Source organism: Carassius carassius, chromosome 39 (assembly GCF_963082965.1).
Source record: "Carassius carassius chromosome 39, fCarCar2.1, whole genome shotgun sequence".
Taxonomy (NCBI): Eukaryota; Metazoa; Chordata; class Actinopteri; order Cypriniformes; family Cyprinidae; genus Carassius; species Carassius carassius.
The window spans coordinates 18042975-18057876 of record NC_081793.1 but is presented as its reverse complement, the minus strand read 5'-3'; the positions used below and the strand labels follow the sequence as shown (position 1 = coordinate 18057876).

The following is a 14902-nucleotide window of genomic DNA, read 5'->3' as shown; positions in this document are numbered from 1 at the left end:
TTTTGTTTTTTCACACTTACTATGAATTGAATGAGTGTTTTCTGTGATATATGGTGTTACAGTTGTTTTACAGTGGCTGTCACATATACTCTTGCATGCATGGGTAATTCGCAGAAAGTAGTTTGTGCATTTACCAAATTGAGAAAAAAACATTACAATTAATTTACCCCCAAATTGACACTTATATACAAACATAAGATTAAACTGTATTATTTATATACTATTTGAAAAACACAAAATACTTAAATATTTAGTCTTAGAATAAATCGTTTTCACAATCGACCAAATCACATTTCAAGTGATTTGAATCAAATAATAATAATAAAATACTACAGTAACAACAAACATGGACATGTAAGACATTAAAAACGGAGTGTCAATTAGGAAATCACAAAGTGAGTTTTTATTTTTTTTTCCTGAAAAACAAAATTTTTTACTTTGTAAATAATGCTATCAATATAATATCTATGCTGAACAAACAACACTTTTCTGAAATTAAATAAAAAAATAACAGCAATGTTTTCCTTATTTAGAGCCAATGTGTCTCAGTAAAGATATTTACAGAGGTCCAGTTGCAGACATTCAAAAAAAAAAAAAACCTTATGTGTGGTGCTCACAGAATCAACACAATAACAAAATCAATTTTAAGTTAGAACAAAAATATCTTTAGGAAATGCCCTGAAATAAATCCTGTGACACACAGAATTTATGCAAAATGAATAATGACTAGCAACACTTCTGGACATGGATAAGGTTTTAAGATAAAATAAATGTATTTTCAATAAGAAAGTTGAGGTACAACAAAAACAACATCAACAGACCAACTAACTGATCCAAAAATAACGTTAAGGGCATTGTCTTTAAACCTGCATGGGATGCTGAACAGCTTCGGAGACACTTGAATGGCCATACACTCAATTCATACCTACTATTTTACAACGGGGCATTCATCTACGCATTTTAGCATCCTTACTCCAATCCTGACAATTTCTTTCCCTCTAAACAACTACACTATGCTTACAAAAATATGTACGTTTTTAGGCATAAGATTCATCAAGACATTCATGCACAAAAACATTTGCAAAAGCTCTTTAAAGTCACTCTCAACACAAACATTGAGGCATTACATGCAAATGTGCAGCAGTACTCCATAACCACAGTCTAGTGCACATTAAAACAGTATTTGCAGGAAAGCCTGCAATGATCAATATCACTTAGCCTCAATGAAAGTACACAGAACAGGACAACAAGAAGAGGATTTAATCAAGGCCACACACTGACTGTGAGGGAACTAAAATAGCAGTTAGCCGGGCAGTTAGTGCTTTATTATCAGGGCACAATAAAATGAATACACTGCTGCTTTGCCTGTTCAACCCCATGTTCTGTTACAGGACATGAAGTAGCATTCCTCTGTATGGTACTTAACTCAAGACACATAGCAAGAATATGTGCAACTCATTTGCGACATGTCCTGTGGGGAGTTTGTTTCTTCTGGTTTTCAATGCGACATCGACTTCTTTCATCAAGCCAGGGCAGCTCAAAATTTCTGGCAGACAGCAAATGATTGTTATATGACACTTAAACAGTATTAAAAGCAGTTATATGTTAATCTGAAGATTATTTCTTACTGTTGAGGCAAACTGGGCAAAGGCCGACCAAATGCCACTACTGGCAGAAAGGGTGTTACCATGATGGCCTCCACTGTACAAGAGGAAAGTAATGTGGAACATATAAAGAAAATATGGTATATAATATGATAACAGCTTTTTGCGTTTATAAAATCAATAAAAAAAAAAATATTTTATGAAATGCATCTAAGACCCATACCATTGTCCACATCAGGGTAAAAAGAGAATAATTCTGGCTCACTCTCCTGAACATTTGTCTTTTTCTTCTCCATGCGCTGCTGCAGTCTTTGAAGTATACGCTGTTCACGTATTCTCTGAATGTCCCATCTAACAGAAGAGCATGCAAATTAAAAGCAAGTGTTGTTTCAGGCAGTTAATAACTGTACATAAACAGTGAACTTTTTATTTGAAACATATTACTATACAGGTGCTGGTCATATAATTAGAATATCATCAAAAAGTTTATTTCACTAATTCCATTCAAAAAGTGAAACTTGTATATTATATTCATACATTACACACAGACTGATATATTTCAAATGTTTATTTCTTCTAATTTTGAGGATTATGACTGACAACTAAGGAAAATCCCAAATTCAGTATCTCAGAAAATTAGAATATTGTGAAAAGGTTCAATATTGAAGACACCTGGTGCCACACTCTAATCAGCTAATTAACTCAAAACACCTGAAAAGCCTTTAAATGGTCTCTCAGTCTAGTTTTGTAAGCTACACAATCATGGGGAAGACTGCTGATTTGACAGTTGTCCAAAATACGACCACTGACATCTTGCACTAGGAGGGCAAGACACAAAAGGTCATTGCAAAAGAGGCTGGCTGTTCACAGAGCTCTGTGTCCAAGCACATTAATAGAGAGGCGAAGGGAAGAAAAAAAAGTGTACAAGCAATAGGGATAACCGCATCCTGGAGAGGATTGTGAAACAAAACCCATTCAAAAATGTGGGGGAAATTCACAAAGAGTGGACTGCAGCTGGAGTCAGTGCTTCAAGAACCAATACGGACAGATGTATGCAAGACATGGGTTTCAGCTGTCGCATTCCTTGTGTCAAGCCACTCTTGAACAACAGACAACGTCAGAAGCGTCTCGTCTGGGCTAAAGACAAAAAGGACTGGACTGCTGCTGAGTGGAAGTAAATTTTGCATTTCCTTTGGATATCAGGGTCCCAGAGTCTGGAGAAAGAGAGGAGAGGCACACAATCCACTTTGCTTGAGGTCCAGTGTAAAGTTTCCAGTCAGTGACGGTTAGCGGAGCCATGTCATCTGCTGGTGTTGGTCCACTGTGTTTTCTGAGGTCCAAGGTCAGCCGTATACCAGGACATTTTAGAGCACGTCATGCTTCCTGCTGCTGACCAACTTTATGGAGATGCAGATTTCATTTTCCAACAGGACTTGGCCCCTGCACACAGTGCCAAAGCTACCAGTACCTGGTTTAAGGACCATGGTATCCCTGTTTTTAATTGGCCAGCAAACTCGCCTGACCTTAACCCCATAGAAAATCTATGGGGTATTGGGAAGAGGAAGATGCAATATTCCAGACACAACAATGCAGAAGAGCTAAAGGCCACTATCAGAGCAACCTGGGCTCTCATAACACCTGAGCAGTGCCACAGACTGATCGACTCCATGCCACGCCACATTGCTGCAGTAATTCAGGCAAAAGGAGCCCCAACTAAGTATTGAGTGCTGTACATGCTCATACTTTTCAGTTGGCCAAGATTTCTAAAAATCCTTTCTTTGTATTGGTCTTAAGTAATATTCTAATTTTCTGAGATACTGAATTTGGGATTTTCCTTAGTTGTCAGTTATAATAATCAAAATGAAAATAAATAAACATTTGAAATATACCAGACTGTGTGTAATGAATGAATATAATATAAAAGTTTCACGTTTTGAATGGAATTAGTGAAATAAATCAACTTTTTGATTATATTCTAATTATATGACCAGCACCTGTATTTGTTGTGCAGACCTCATTTAACCACAAGCTGGAACTGATATCTTTATTATTATATATGCATATATTTAAGTAGGTATGCTGAATATCGATGAATTTTAGTCTCAAGTAAATATTTCATGTCATGCCAGGATCATGTGACACTGAATGCTACAGTAATGGCTGCTGAAAATTCGGCTTTGCCATCACAGAAATGTGGATAATTTGAATTACATTTCAAACTTCAGTTTATTTTAAATTGTAATAATATTTCACAATATTAATGTTTTTACTGTATTTATATGAAGCCTTGGTAAGCACAAGAGATTTCAAAACCTTCCAAAAAACATTTGAAAAGTTCTCACGTGCATGAAAAAGCTAAAACAAAATGGTTAAAAATGGGTTGATGCCACAAACACAGATCAGGAAAACAATCGTCTAAAAATAAATCTCACCTTTTTCGTCTCTTCTCATCCAGTTCTAACTTTGCGTGCCGCTTCAGAAAAACACCATCATCAAGATTCTAAAGGAAAAAAAGATGGAAAAATGACAAATGGCCTCATAACTAAAGGAATAGTTCACACAAAAATTTACATTTTGCCGTTATTTACTCAATCTCAAGTTAATTTTTTTTTTACGGACAATATATTTTCAAGAATGTTGGTAACCAAACAAGTTGCTGGTAACATCGAAACAAATACTATGGTCGTCAAAGAGCTTCCATCAATTGTTTGGATACCAACATTCTTCAAAATATCTCCTTCTGTGTTCATCAGAAAAAAAGCAATTTATACAAGTTTGGAACAACATGAGTGAAGTCAGTCAAATGATTTTACGTTTAATACATATATGATGCAAATAATGACTCTTACTTCAGGGATGTCAACAGCATCTTCCTCCTGAAGGGGTTCCATGGTGTTTTCCCTCCATGATGGGACTGAGGAAATATTTTGTGTATTACAATTTGTAAATCAATGTTTACAACTGCCATTTTGCATTTGAGCCAAGCACGTACTTGCAACATCCTCTTCCTTCTTTGGAGACTCATCCCTTAATGGAGAGGCCGGAGGTTGCTGCCAGCAGCAAAGGTACATCTCAGTTGTTGTCATGTACGGAAGATCTTCTGTTTCTTTGCTGTCTTTTTCTCCCTCTGGCTGTGGGTCCATCTGCCCGGATGATTTCATGACATTTGTCTTCTCTGGGGTCTCCTTGTTTCGTAGGTCACGCTGACATGGTGATGTCCCTTCTGTCTCTAATTTTTGGGGGGTCATTTTGGAGGTCTTACCCCTTGACCTCTGATTCTTTGCATCTAACAAGTTGAACTTCCTAGGCAGAGTATTCACAGGTCACAACAGTCAAGCAGAAGCCACAAAAAGAGTGACTAACAGGTGAATTTCCCAGTCTTACCTCTTTTGCACTTTGCCACTTGACTTAGATGCCTGAGTTTGAGTGCTGTCACCTGATTGTGATTCCCAAAAGTCATCTGTGTCAGGAACCCATCTTTCTAGTGGCTGGAAGAGCCTCTTGTCACGAGGTTCCTTACTTAACAACTGCAAACGGCGCTCCATCCGCTCAATACGGGCAAGCAACTGTTTCAAGGCAGAAAAAAAATGGATGCAAGTATAAACTATTAACCAATTTTATGCTGCTAAATCAGAAAAAAAAAACAATGTCATGGGTCAATATCCCACAAACCATGACCTGTAAACTATCATTCAAATGTTTGGGATTTGTAAGATTTTTTAAGTTTTTTATATATATTTTTTTTTAAATGAAAGAAGGGTCTTGTGCTCACCAAGGCTGCATTTATTAAAAAAATACATTAAAAAGAGTATTATTGTGAAATATTACAATTTAAAATATCGCCTTCTATTTTAACATATTTTAGTTGATTTTTCAGCAGCTGTTACTCCAGTGTCACATTCTCCTTTAGAAATCATTTTAATATGCTGATTTGGTGCTCAAGAAACATTTCTTATTCATTACCAATTTCAAAACAACAGTTGTGCAGCTCAATATTTTTGTGGAAACTGTGATGCATCTTTTTTCCAGAATTTTTTGGATGAATGGAAAGCTTTTCATTTGTGATCATTTAAAAAAATCTTACTGACGCCAACGCTTGCATACATACCGTGTCTCTGTCTGATTTGAGTTCATCTATTTCCTTGTCCTTAGACTGCAGCTGTTGCTGTTGTTGCTCTATCAAGTCCAGCTGAAGCAGAAGCAGCTGTTTCAGGCAAGTGGCTTGTGCGTGAGGATGACTGGCGAGTTTCCGCATATTCATCCTTTTGCCCTCCGAATGTTCATTAGACACCCCCATAGTCTCTAACCCTTTGGCACTTTTCTCACCAACAGGGTCTCTAGAATTACTATGTGAATTCATGGATACAAACTCTGGCTTGTTATCAATGGCGTTGGTCTGTCCAAGAGGAGTTTTACTTTTTACAGGGGTGCCTTCACCCCCCATTTGTTTAGTTTGAGATGACAGTGTTTCTGTGCCCACAGAGCCAGCCTCTGAAGCGACAGCCAACTCTCTGCCAGGCTTTAAAGGTAATGAGGTCCGTTCAGCTTTCCCACCTAGAGTCTTGTCCAAGATCGGATGCGGTCTGGTCCTGTCAGGAGTGTCACCAAAAGGATCTCCAATCTCTCTTCGGACACTAACTGGATGTCTTGTTTGAGAAGGCCTTAAGTCACAGTTGTCGGAGTACAATCCCACTTTAGAAAAGCATTCGGGTCGCATATTCATGGCGAACAAAAGCCTCTACCCAAAGAACCATAGCTCCTATAGAGTTGATATCAACAATGGTGTGTCTGCAAACCTGTACAAGAATATAAATCAATAAATTAGAATCAATATAATAACAAAGTGACATATATGTTAGTTCCAAAATCATTGTTTTGAGGATCTCTTTGAATTCTGGGGAAATTTGTGGACCGTAAGAATATCCTTCCTGTCTATACATGCAACCAAACCTTCTGTATAAAGTTAAAATAAATCTACTGGGTAAGCATAGACAAAATAAAACATTAAAACCATTCACATAATATCTTTTACGATATCAAGTTGTCTAAAAGGCTATAAATCAGATGTTTGGTCATAAACAACAGATTACTGCAGCTCACTACCGGTTGGTCTTGAGTGAAGACATGCACACATCTATTACAATAATACTAAAGCTACTAGCGAATCTGCTTATAAAACGCTATGATGCATATCGTTCAAGATGTATGAACCATTTTAACTCGAGCTAATAATAAATAGCGCGCCTCCATTTTGATCCTCATTGCTAGCTAGCCGCTGTTAGCAAACGAGGTAATCAAATATTAAGTGGTTTTCGCTGCACTACGAGTTTGAATCCATGCCGCATTTCTTACAGAGTTACTGGTTCACTCACGGCAAACACCCAATGATCTGAAGAAACGCGTTTTGATTAAGCATTCTACTTTACTTTTATTGCTGTTTGTCCCCCATTTTCAGGCTTGAATCTGCACAATGTCTCGATCTAGGAGCGCGTTCGACTCAGTGCGCATGCGCCGTCTCAGGACGTGTTTACATTCAGAGTGACGGGTCTTTCCAGCGATATTAAAAGGCAGTGTGCGTATAAAATGTTCTATGTACTAAAACTGGGTACATATGTAAACATATGTAAACTTGTCAGGATAGTTCTGGCATGGTAACGCTAGTTGTCCGTCTGAGGGAAAAATATGGAGAACATGATCATGCTGTGCACACTTGAAGAAACGACCTTCCCAGCGTCATTTCCTCTGACGTTTTGCACTCCGTTCGGTTCATCATCATTATTATTATTATTATTATTATTATTACACGGGTCCATAATTTTAAAGACATTATTTAATGACAATATATGGTTATTATTTCACTAAAACAATGCTTGCTTTGTTATAAATGTATCTTTGCAAATTTTATATCCACAAATGTAAGTTCACTAACAACAACCGATTGTCCCCTATCTTTTTAAAAGAATTTAAAACTTATCTCAACATAATTTCATCTTCAGTTAAAAAAGCAAGCAGAACGACGTCAATTTGCAATGACTTTTAATTTGTATCCTATCGTATCATGTTTCTTCTGTCTTCTGCTTTAAAAAATCCTTTTCAGTTTTTAGCAAATTATCGAAAGCTGTATTCGTTATTCTGTATTCTGTTGACATTGAGAGTATTGTTGATACTTTGTGTTATGTACAAAATCTGTATTTTACAAACAAGTCAACTCTGTATTTTTTGCATTGATGATAAAACTTTAATGACAGTATTTCACCCAATTGCCCCCTTTTGCATCACTTTGAAGAAAAAAATACCCACTTATTTAGAAATGGTGTTTATTGCAAAAAAAAAAAAAAAAGGAATTTATCTCCAGACCTTTGTTTTAGCCAAAACTGTTGTTGTTGTTTTCCAGGATACATTATGTATTTGTGTGTTTGAAACTAGTAAAAAATCTACACTCGTAAAAATCGTTCATATGTATTAACTGATAAGGAAGAATGAAAAATTAGAAAATATAATGATTTCAAAAATCAAATTCAAATGGAGCTAATTTCACCTGCTGGTTTCAGCGGCATGAGATGATTTACATGTGTTTAACTAGTGTCACCAGCAGGGGGAGATATAGTACAATTGATAATACTTTTCTAACTCGTTCTCTTCTTAGTTTTGATGCAACCCAGAAAGAGGGGCACTTTAAAAAGGAAAACAAGTTGTGTCGTTTTATTTAATTATCCACCGTCTGCATGTTCCAAATGCAGTTATGATGTTATTTTATAATTACCACTGAGGCCACAGAGTAATGTATGTCTTAAATGATATAATCAGCTGCATTAGTCTATATTAGACTGCATAACACTAATCAGAGGGCTTTCTCTCTGAGAAACTGAGAAAACCTGAAGCTCATTATCTCACTTGACTTATGCAATCTGAGGTGAGTTAAAAGACTGAAATGGATCCGATCAATGTGTATATGAATCTGTTTCTCTATGTTCACAAGCTGTTTATGTCCGTATTGCAATATTCTTCTACACAGAACAGAAAGAAAGGAAAAAATATATAAAAAAGAGGAAGAGAGAGAAACAGAAGCATAAGTGATTCTTCACTTATCATGGTTTGCATTGCAATATTGAAGCAAATATGCACATTAGACAGCTACAGGTCTTGTGGCATCTGTCATATTCTCTCTGCCAGCATAATTTTCAAAGGCTGTCCTACAGTATGTGTCTGCTTGAGTATTGAATATGTGAGCATGTGCATGATTAATTATTAGATTATGCTGTTCATAATTATAATATCAGTCAATATTTACCCCACCATATGCTGCAGACACACAGGGGTGCCCCTCTCTCCTCATCACAAAGGCTTTCACATCATGGAGAAGAGAACAGGCTAACGTTTGGCAGGTATCTCTCTAATGCTCTTTGCCATCTGCCAGTCGCCTGGGCGCTCCCCATAAGAACATAATGTTTCTGATTACTGGGTTAATTTCAACACAGTTTGGCACAGTGGAGACTCTGTAATCTCTTTCTTCACAGTTAGCATGTTTGGCCACCAGCCTTCAGCCCGATGTTAAATAGGTTCGGATTTAGCCAAAGGGGTCGATTCAGAACAGTGGATCCTGGAGGTTGGTGAATACTGTGCTTGTCCATATTTTTACATTCACTGATTTCTTCTCTGCCAGAATTAGGACATCATCACAGATCGCTTTATGTAACAGATCAAAACGATGTATTCAGCACTTTATCAATGCTCTTTTTCTATTTATGCTTTTCATTGGTGGATACCTGCTTCTTTTATAGCTATACCTCCCTCATTGTTTTGAACTGGCATTTTACTGCCCTGCCTTTAGTCTCCATAAGCTCTATGCGAAACAATGACTTTTATTAATTACCAAAAGGTGAATGTGAGTGTGGTCTAAGGGGAGACAAAGGGGTCAGACGTATCTCTTTGGTCCGACAAGCAAATGGGTGAAAAACAAACAAAAAGGTCCTGTAACCAGGTGGAGGGAGTGACTCAGACACAATCAATTCTCCATGAGCTCTCAGTGGAGCTTCGAAAGCCATGGAAACCAAAACAACACTCCTAATTCAGGTTTACAGCTCAAGGACCCGGCCCGGTTTTTTTTTTTTTTTCAACCTCCAAAACCAACCCTATTATTACTCCTGAAGCGGTTAACTTGTAAAATACTCTGTGTGGGAGGGATGGAGAAAGCTTTTTGGGTTCCATCAAAACAAAGTTCACTCTAAGGTGACAAAATCGCTGTTTTTTTGCATGCCAACACCTGGCCGTTATCTAATGGTCTAATGAGTCTGTAATAAAGGAGACTAATGGGTTCTGTTCATTTAAACTAATGAAGGTGAATTACCTGGCTTTTGGCACCCTATCCCACCCACATTAAGAGTAAATGTAGAGTCCTTCAGTGTAATTATAAATAATGAATTTCACTAAGCTTCTGTCAGATATCTAATAATTTTGAGTCATGTTTGAATAAACCAGGACAGCTTTGTCAATTATTTTTTTTTTAATCATGCTTTTCTTTACTTCTAACCTTTTTTCTCTTGGATCTCGCTTTCATTTTCTGTCCTTCCATCTCATCCTCTGTCCTTTATTCCAATCTGTTCTCCTCTCCTGCAGCGACCGCTTGATTTATGCCTCTCTCCTAGTCCATAAATACATAAAGGTTGTAAACTCCCACCATCCATAAAAATGATTAAAGCACCTATTTTGGTTAAATTGGTGCATGCCCACAACTGTGTTTGATTTTCCACCTAAACCAGAGCCATGTGACGTTCTGCTCAAGCTTCCAGGTCTACACACACACCCTTCTCCCAAAGCAGGAAATGAAAGCCAGAACAGGCATGGGAATAAAAATTTTTTTTTTTCGATGTCATCTTTTGAAGATGTGTATTTTCTGATATTTAAACCAATAGCTGTCTGGATGGTGCAGGGTTTCCCAGCTTTAGACTGATTGGAGTGATCTGTTATTGGTTATTAGAGACAGGTCTGTAGCTATGCAGGCAAGATCTATGAGATCTTTTACCACTGAAACTGCAGTCAGATGTTCAGGATCAGAGTGCTACCTTTGTGTTTCTTGAATATGCTATTTGAAATGGTGGTGATCTCTGTATGTGCATCTGAATATCCTTCAGCATGATGCTGTCCAGTCATGCCCTCACTTGGATGAATAGACCTAAGCATTAAAGAAACTAATGAAGCCCATATCTGTCTCATTTGGAGCAGATTTATATTAAGTGCACAAATTAATTGATTAATGCCTTAATTTGTATATTTTGATGTCAAAGTATCAAATGTATGAATTAAAAAATGTTGGTGCCTCATTAAAGATCATGTCTTTTTATTATTCACTTTTTGAGTGAAATTAAAAGGGATAATGTTGCTACAGTCATTTGGTTATATTCATAAAATAAACATTTCTTAATATCTGTAGACTGTTGTTTATGCAAAAGATTTTTTTATCAGAACTACTGCGTGTAAAACAATGTTACGGAACATGAAGTGTTGCTTAAGTCTCAGTTTTCTCTGGCAAAATCAGATGCATACCTTCTGGTGAAAGAAAGGAGAGAGAACGCAAGTTTTTTTTCTTGTTCTGAGAGAGAGAGAAAAAATGAGAGATGGAGAGAGGGGGCTTTAGGTGTAAAAGCAGTGGGGGATCTTGCTTGGCTCAAGAAGAACGTCAGCTGGAGTTCTGATGTCAATGTAAACATCCTGGGTGAGTCCTTAACCAAGGTGAATATTCAGTATGTTTTATTCCATAAAATAAATGGCTATAAGGACAAAAGCTGATAGGCACAATCACAAGAGTCCTTAAATAACTTTTGCTGAACTTTTTTTCAGTTGTACTTTAGGTCCAGACATGGATAAACATATATATTGTTTGTTTCTGCTGTAATTCTTCCCTGCTACATATGAGACTAACTAGTATCAACGCTCTAAGCTATCAGGCTCTCAGAATCAACTTTAAGCTGTCACTAAAGATGTTTGTCTCTTTCCCAATATTAGAGAATGGTTAGGATGGTCACCACACTTCATCTCCTTCTGTATTAATGCCATGGTGGGTAAGGGTTAAACACTGGGATAAGGAGGCCTACTGTTGCTGGCTAACATGCCCAGTTTGAGGTTCTGTGACCTGGGGTGCACATCTGTCTTAACTGGGACTTCTCCAGACAGCCAGAGATGCAGGCTGGCAGAGCCATCATTACAGGGGTTGTGTGGCTGTCTACAGTGCAGACCATATTTAAAAAGAAAGACTGAGTGAGGAGAATGTAAAGGCACAAAAAGAAATCAAATGATGTTTTTGTATGTTATACCTTATACATTATTACTATTTCATAATTCTTTTATTGTTTACAAATCTAAAATAGGCTATTTAATAGCAAGTCCTTATGTGTTGTATTTTCCCAATAGACAATAACAGTGGTAGCCAAGATTTTATGGTATTATGGTATTGGTGCCAATCCTGAAAAATATCCATTGATGTAAAAACTGTGACAACCAGCTCAACTCTTCTGTTTGTGACAGCTGGCATGGTATTATGGCAATATTGTTAGTATTGGAATGCTTCAGGCCAGGGGAGAGAAATATTATGTACAGATAAAGGATGAAGACTAAAACCTGAAACCATTCTTGGCTGTATTCCAGCTCTGCAGCTCACACCGTTATAACCCCAACATGTCGTCACCATCTCAGAAGCCCAATTTCACAAGCAATTTCAATTAACCATAATTAGAATCTTGGCTTTTGACCCTTTCAAACACAAGAGATGAGGGGGTGTAAATCAGATAGGTTCTACGGTGATCAGTAACATATGGGAACTGGGAAGAAGATGAATGTGCCCATGCCAGAGTCTATATCAATGAGCTGTGGTTTATGCAGCCTGTGATCCAGGTTTAGTATTGTGCCAATGCCAGGCCTGGGATTGATGTGCAAGATATAAACTGATGTGTTGAGAGGCAAGGGATTTTCTTTTATGCTTGTATGTTTCCTGTTAAAAGTGCAAAGCAAGAGAACAAGTGCTTCCTCCCATTTCCAAGATGATTCCAAACATTATTTTGATAAGACATTATTTCAAGCAGGCAGGGATATGTATTTTATGTTGATGTCCTTGAATTTAGAAAACACAGAAAACTACCAGCCAGCGTGATAGAATTTACCTGCTCCCATTTGGGAGTCTGAAATAAGGATGTAAATGTTTGTGTGTGTGTTCACATGCCGGTAAATGTCATGCTCTTTCTCAGTATGCTTTATCAAAAGGTATGGGACCTTGCATAGCAAAGCACTCAGAAAATGGGGAAGGAAAATATCACTCACGCATTTGGTAAACATTAGGTCGTGATGCTTTTGATCAATAAAGTGAGTGTTGAGTAAAGCTCAAATAAGAAAGGACTAATTTTCTGAGAAAACGTTTGTTTTCTTTGCAGGGAAATAAGCAATCTGCATTTTTTAAATTATATCCAGTCCAGGTGTGTGTGTGTGTATGCCATGTATGCGTGTGTCAGTTTGCATGATTAAGTGAGGTTATTCTCAAACCTCTTCAACCTTTTCAACCTTAATCAAGGTTATGATGAAGTACTCACAATTGCAATAGGATCATTTTTTGGAGGATTTAAAAGCAGAAATGTGAAGCATTCAACATGATGCCACAAATGCTCTCAAATGGGCTTAACTTGTATTGAACCGGGAACATTCCTTGTAATGTGCATGTGAAATATCTTTTGAGTTTTAAAGAACAGAAATGACTTAAACCTGAAAGATTCCTCAGTTAATCTCAAACCTTGAACACTGATTATGGGCACCTCCCCTTTTGAAGAGAAACAGAACAGTGGAGTATTTCCATTCTAAGTAGATCATGCCAAATTACATAAATGTGCTTTCAATTTTCAACAACAATAGATGTTAAACAAGCTAGATTTGTGTCTTATATGCAAGATTATACAATTCAGTTTCATAAGTGTCCTGTGTTTTTTTTTTTTAGCTTGTTACATGTGTAAATACATATTATATGACTATATGACTCTCCATATCAATTATATTTTTGCCTGTTTTATTGTCCATCAGATAAAAATCTGCAAATCTGATCACTTACAATATATAGCACCACCTCTCCTTAAAATGCCACATGATGTCAGATATCATTCGTGTCTATAGCACTAATAGAGCAGGGCTATATTTGCCATTTCTTAGCAGCAGAAACATCTTGATTTATGTGTGTTGTGTGCATGTGTGTTTTTAAACAAAATGTCAAATGATGTCATAGACTCTCAGATCTCTCAGTCTATCCTTTTTTAATTATCAGTATTGGAGTGAAACTAGAGGGAAAATGCCTTTCTGTCATGTTTCAGGCTGCTTGTTCATACAACAGCATGTGTTCTGCATTCCTCAGGAGAGCAACATACATCAATACCGCTAACTCAGCTAACTCAGTGCTGCTATAATCAAAACTCTTATAGCTTTTCCGCCAGTAAGCAGCCCGATGTGATCAATGCCTTGAGTTACAGTTTATAGTTTAGTTAAACCATTTAGCACCTTTGGAAATATTTCAATGTATAGAGCTGGATATAGTATTTGATGATATTGCTTGACAAGCACCGTAATTCTTTCTGTTGACGCATTTCATAGTGAAACAAATTTGGACTGGAGATATTGGGCTCACACATTTTAACCATTTGCTATTCGCTTGTCATTTAAAGGCTGTAGGGGAAGGGAATCTTTCATCTGAAGATTTGACAAAAATTGGTGTAGTTTAACATAGTTGTCAAAAATCTTTGATGACAGTAAATATTAAATGTGGAAATCAACTAAACGTTCATTTTGACAGCATACTGTTAACATCAAAGCTTAAGATGGACTAAAAGATTTCATGATTTAATCTTTCCAAACATTATTATTATTAATTTTTTTCCAGTGGATGTACACCATTCCTTTTATTGAATTGTTAAACAATTGTATGTATGTATGTATGTATGTATGTATGTAACACAACCTGTCAAGTATCAAAGAAGTGTACAGGTATGCATGCATATGTGAGCATGCATGCTCATTTCCATTTTAGTGGCTTTTCAGCAGCACTAGGGGGCCCTGCAGGGCTGTGTTAGTGTGACTGCATGATTTGTGTGTCTGTAAATGAACCTTACCGTGGTCCGTGACAGATTTAATATCAGCCTTGCCAGTGACATTGACTGTTTCATCTTCTGTTAAAATCCTGATACTCCAACATAACATCAAACCCTCAGTGACCAATAAGCACAATATGTTCAGTGTGAAGCTGTTTTCACAGAGACTAAAAAGAAAAGGGGAAA

The 14902-nt window shown here is 37.0% G+C and overlaps 1 protein-coding gene across 1 annotated transcript; it reads right to left on the bottom strand.

The window, feature by feature from the left end:
• Positions 1-654: 654 nt before the first annotated feature.
• LOC132121525 (male-specific lethal 1 homolog) lies at positions 655-7319 on the bottom strand. Its single transcript, XM_059531017.1, has 9 exons — positions 7031-7319; positions 5713-6400; positions 4989-5170; positions 4597-4907; positions 4454-4518; positions 4037-4104; positions 1828-1955; positions 1629-1701; positions 655-1546 (listed from the first exon to the last, which is right to left on the bottom strand). The coding sequence occupies exons 2-9, from the start codon at positions 6325-6327 to the stop codon at positions 1456-1458; spliced, it is 1533 nt and encodes a 510-aa protein (XP_059387000.1). The 5' UTR covers positions 6328-6400; positions 7031-7319; the 3' UTR covers positions 655-1455.
• Between the last annotated feature and the right edge of the window lie 7583 nt (positions 7320-14902).

Bases quoted from the DNA above. Each gene is read 5' to 3' on its own strand.
- LOC132121525 (XM_059531017.1), bottom strand. From the start codon at position 6,327: ATGAATATGCGACCCGAATGCTTTTCTAAAGTGGGATTGTACTCCGAC. The intron at 4,519-4,596 runs GTACGTGCTTGG...ATATTTCCTCAG, and splicing joins GAAGGAAGAGGATGTTGCAA to TCCCATCATGGAGGGAAAAC. The intron at 1,956-4,036 runs GTGAGATTTATT...CTCTTCTGTTAG, and splicing joins GATGAGAAGAGACGAAAAAG to ATGGGACATTCAGAGAATAC.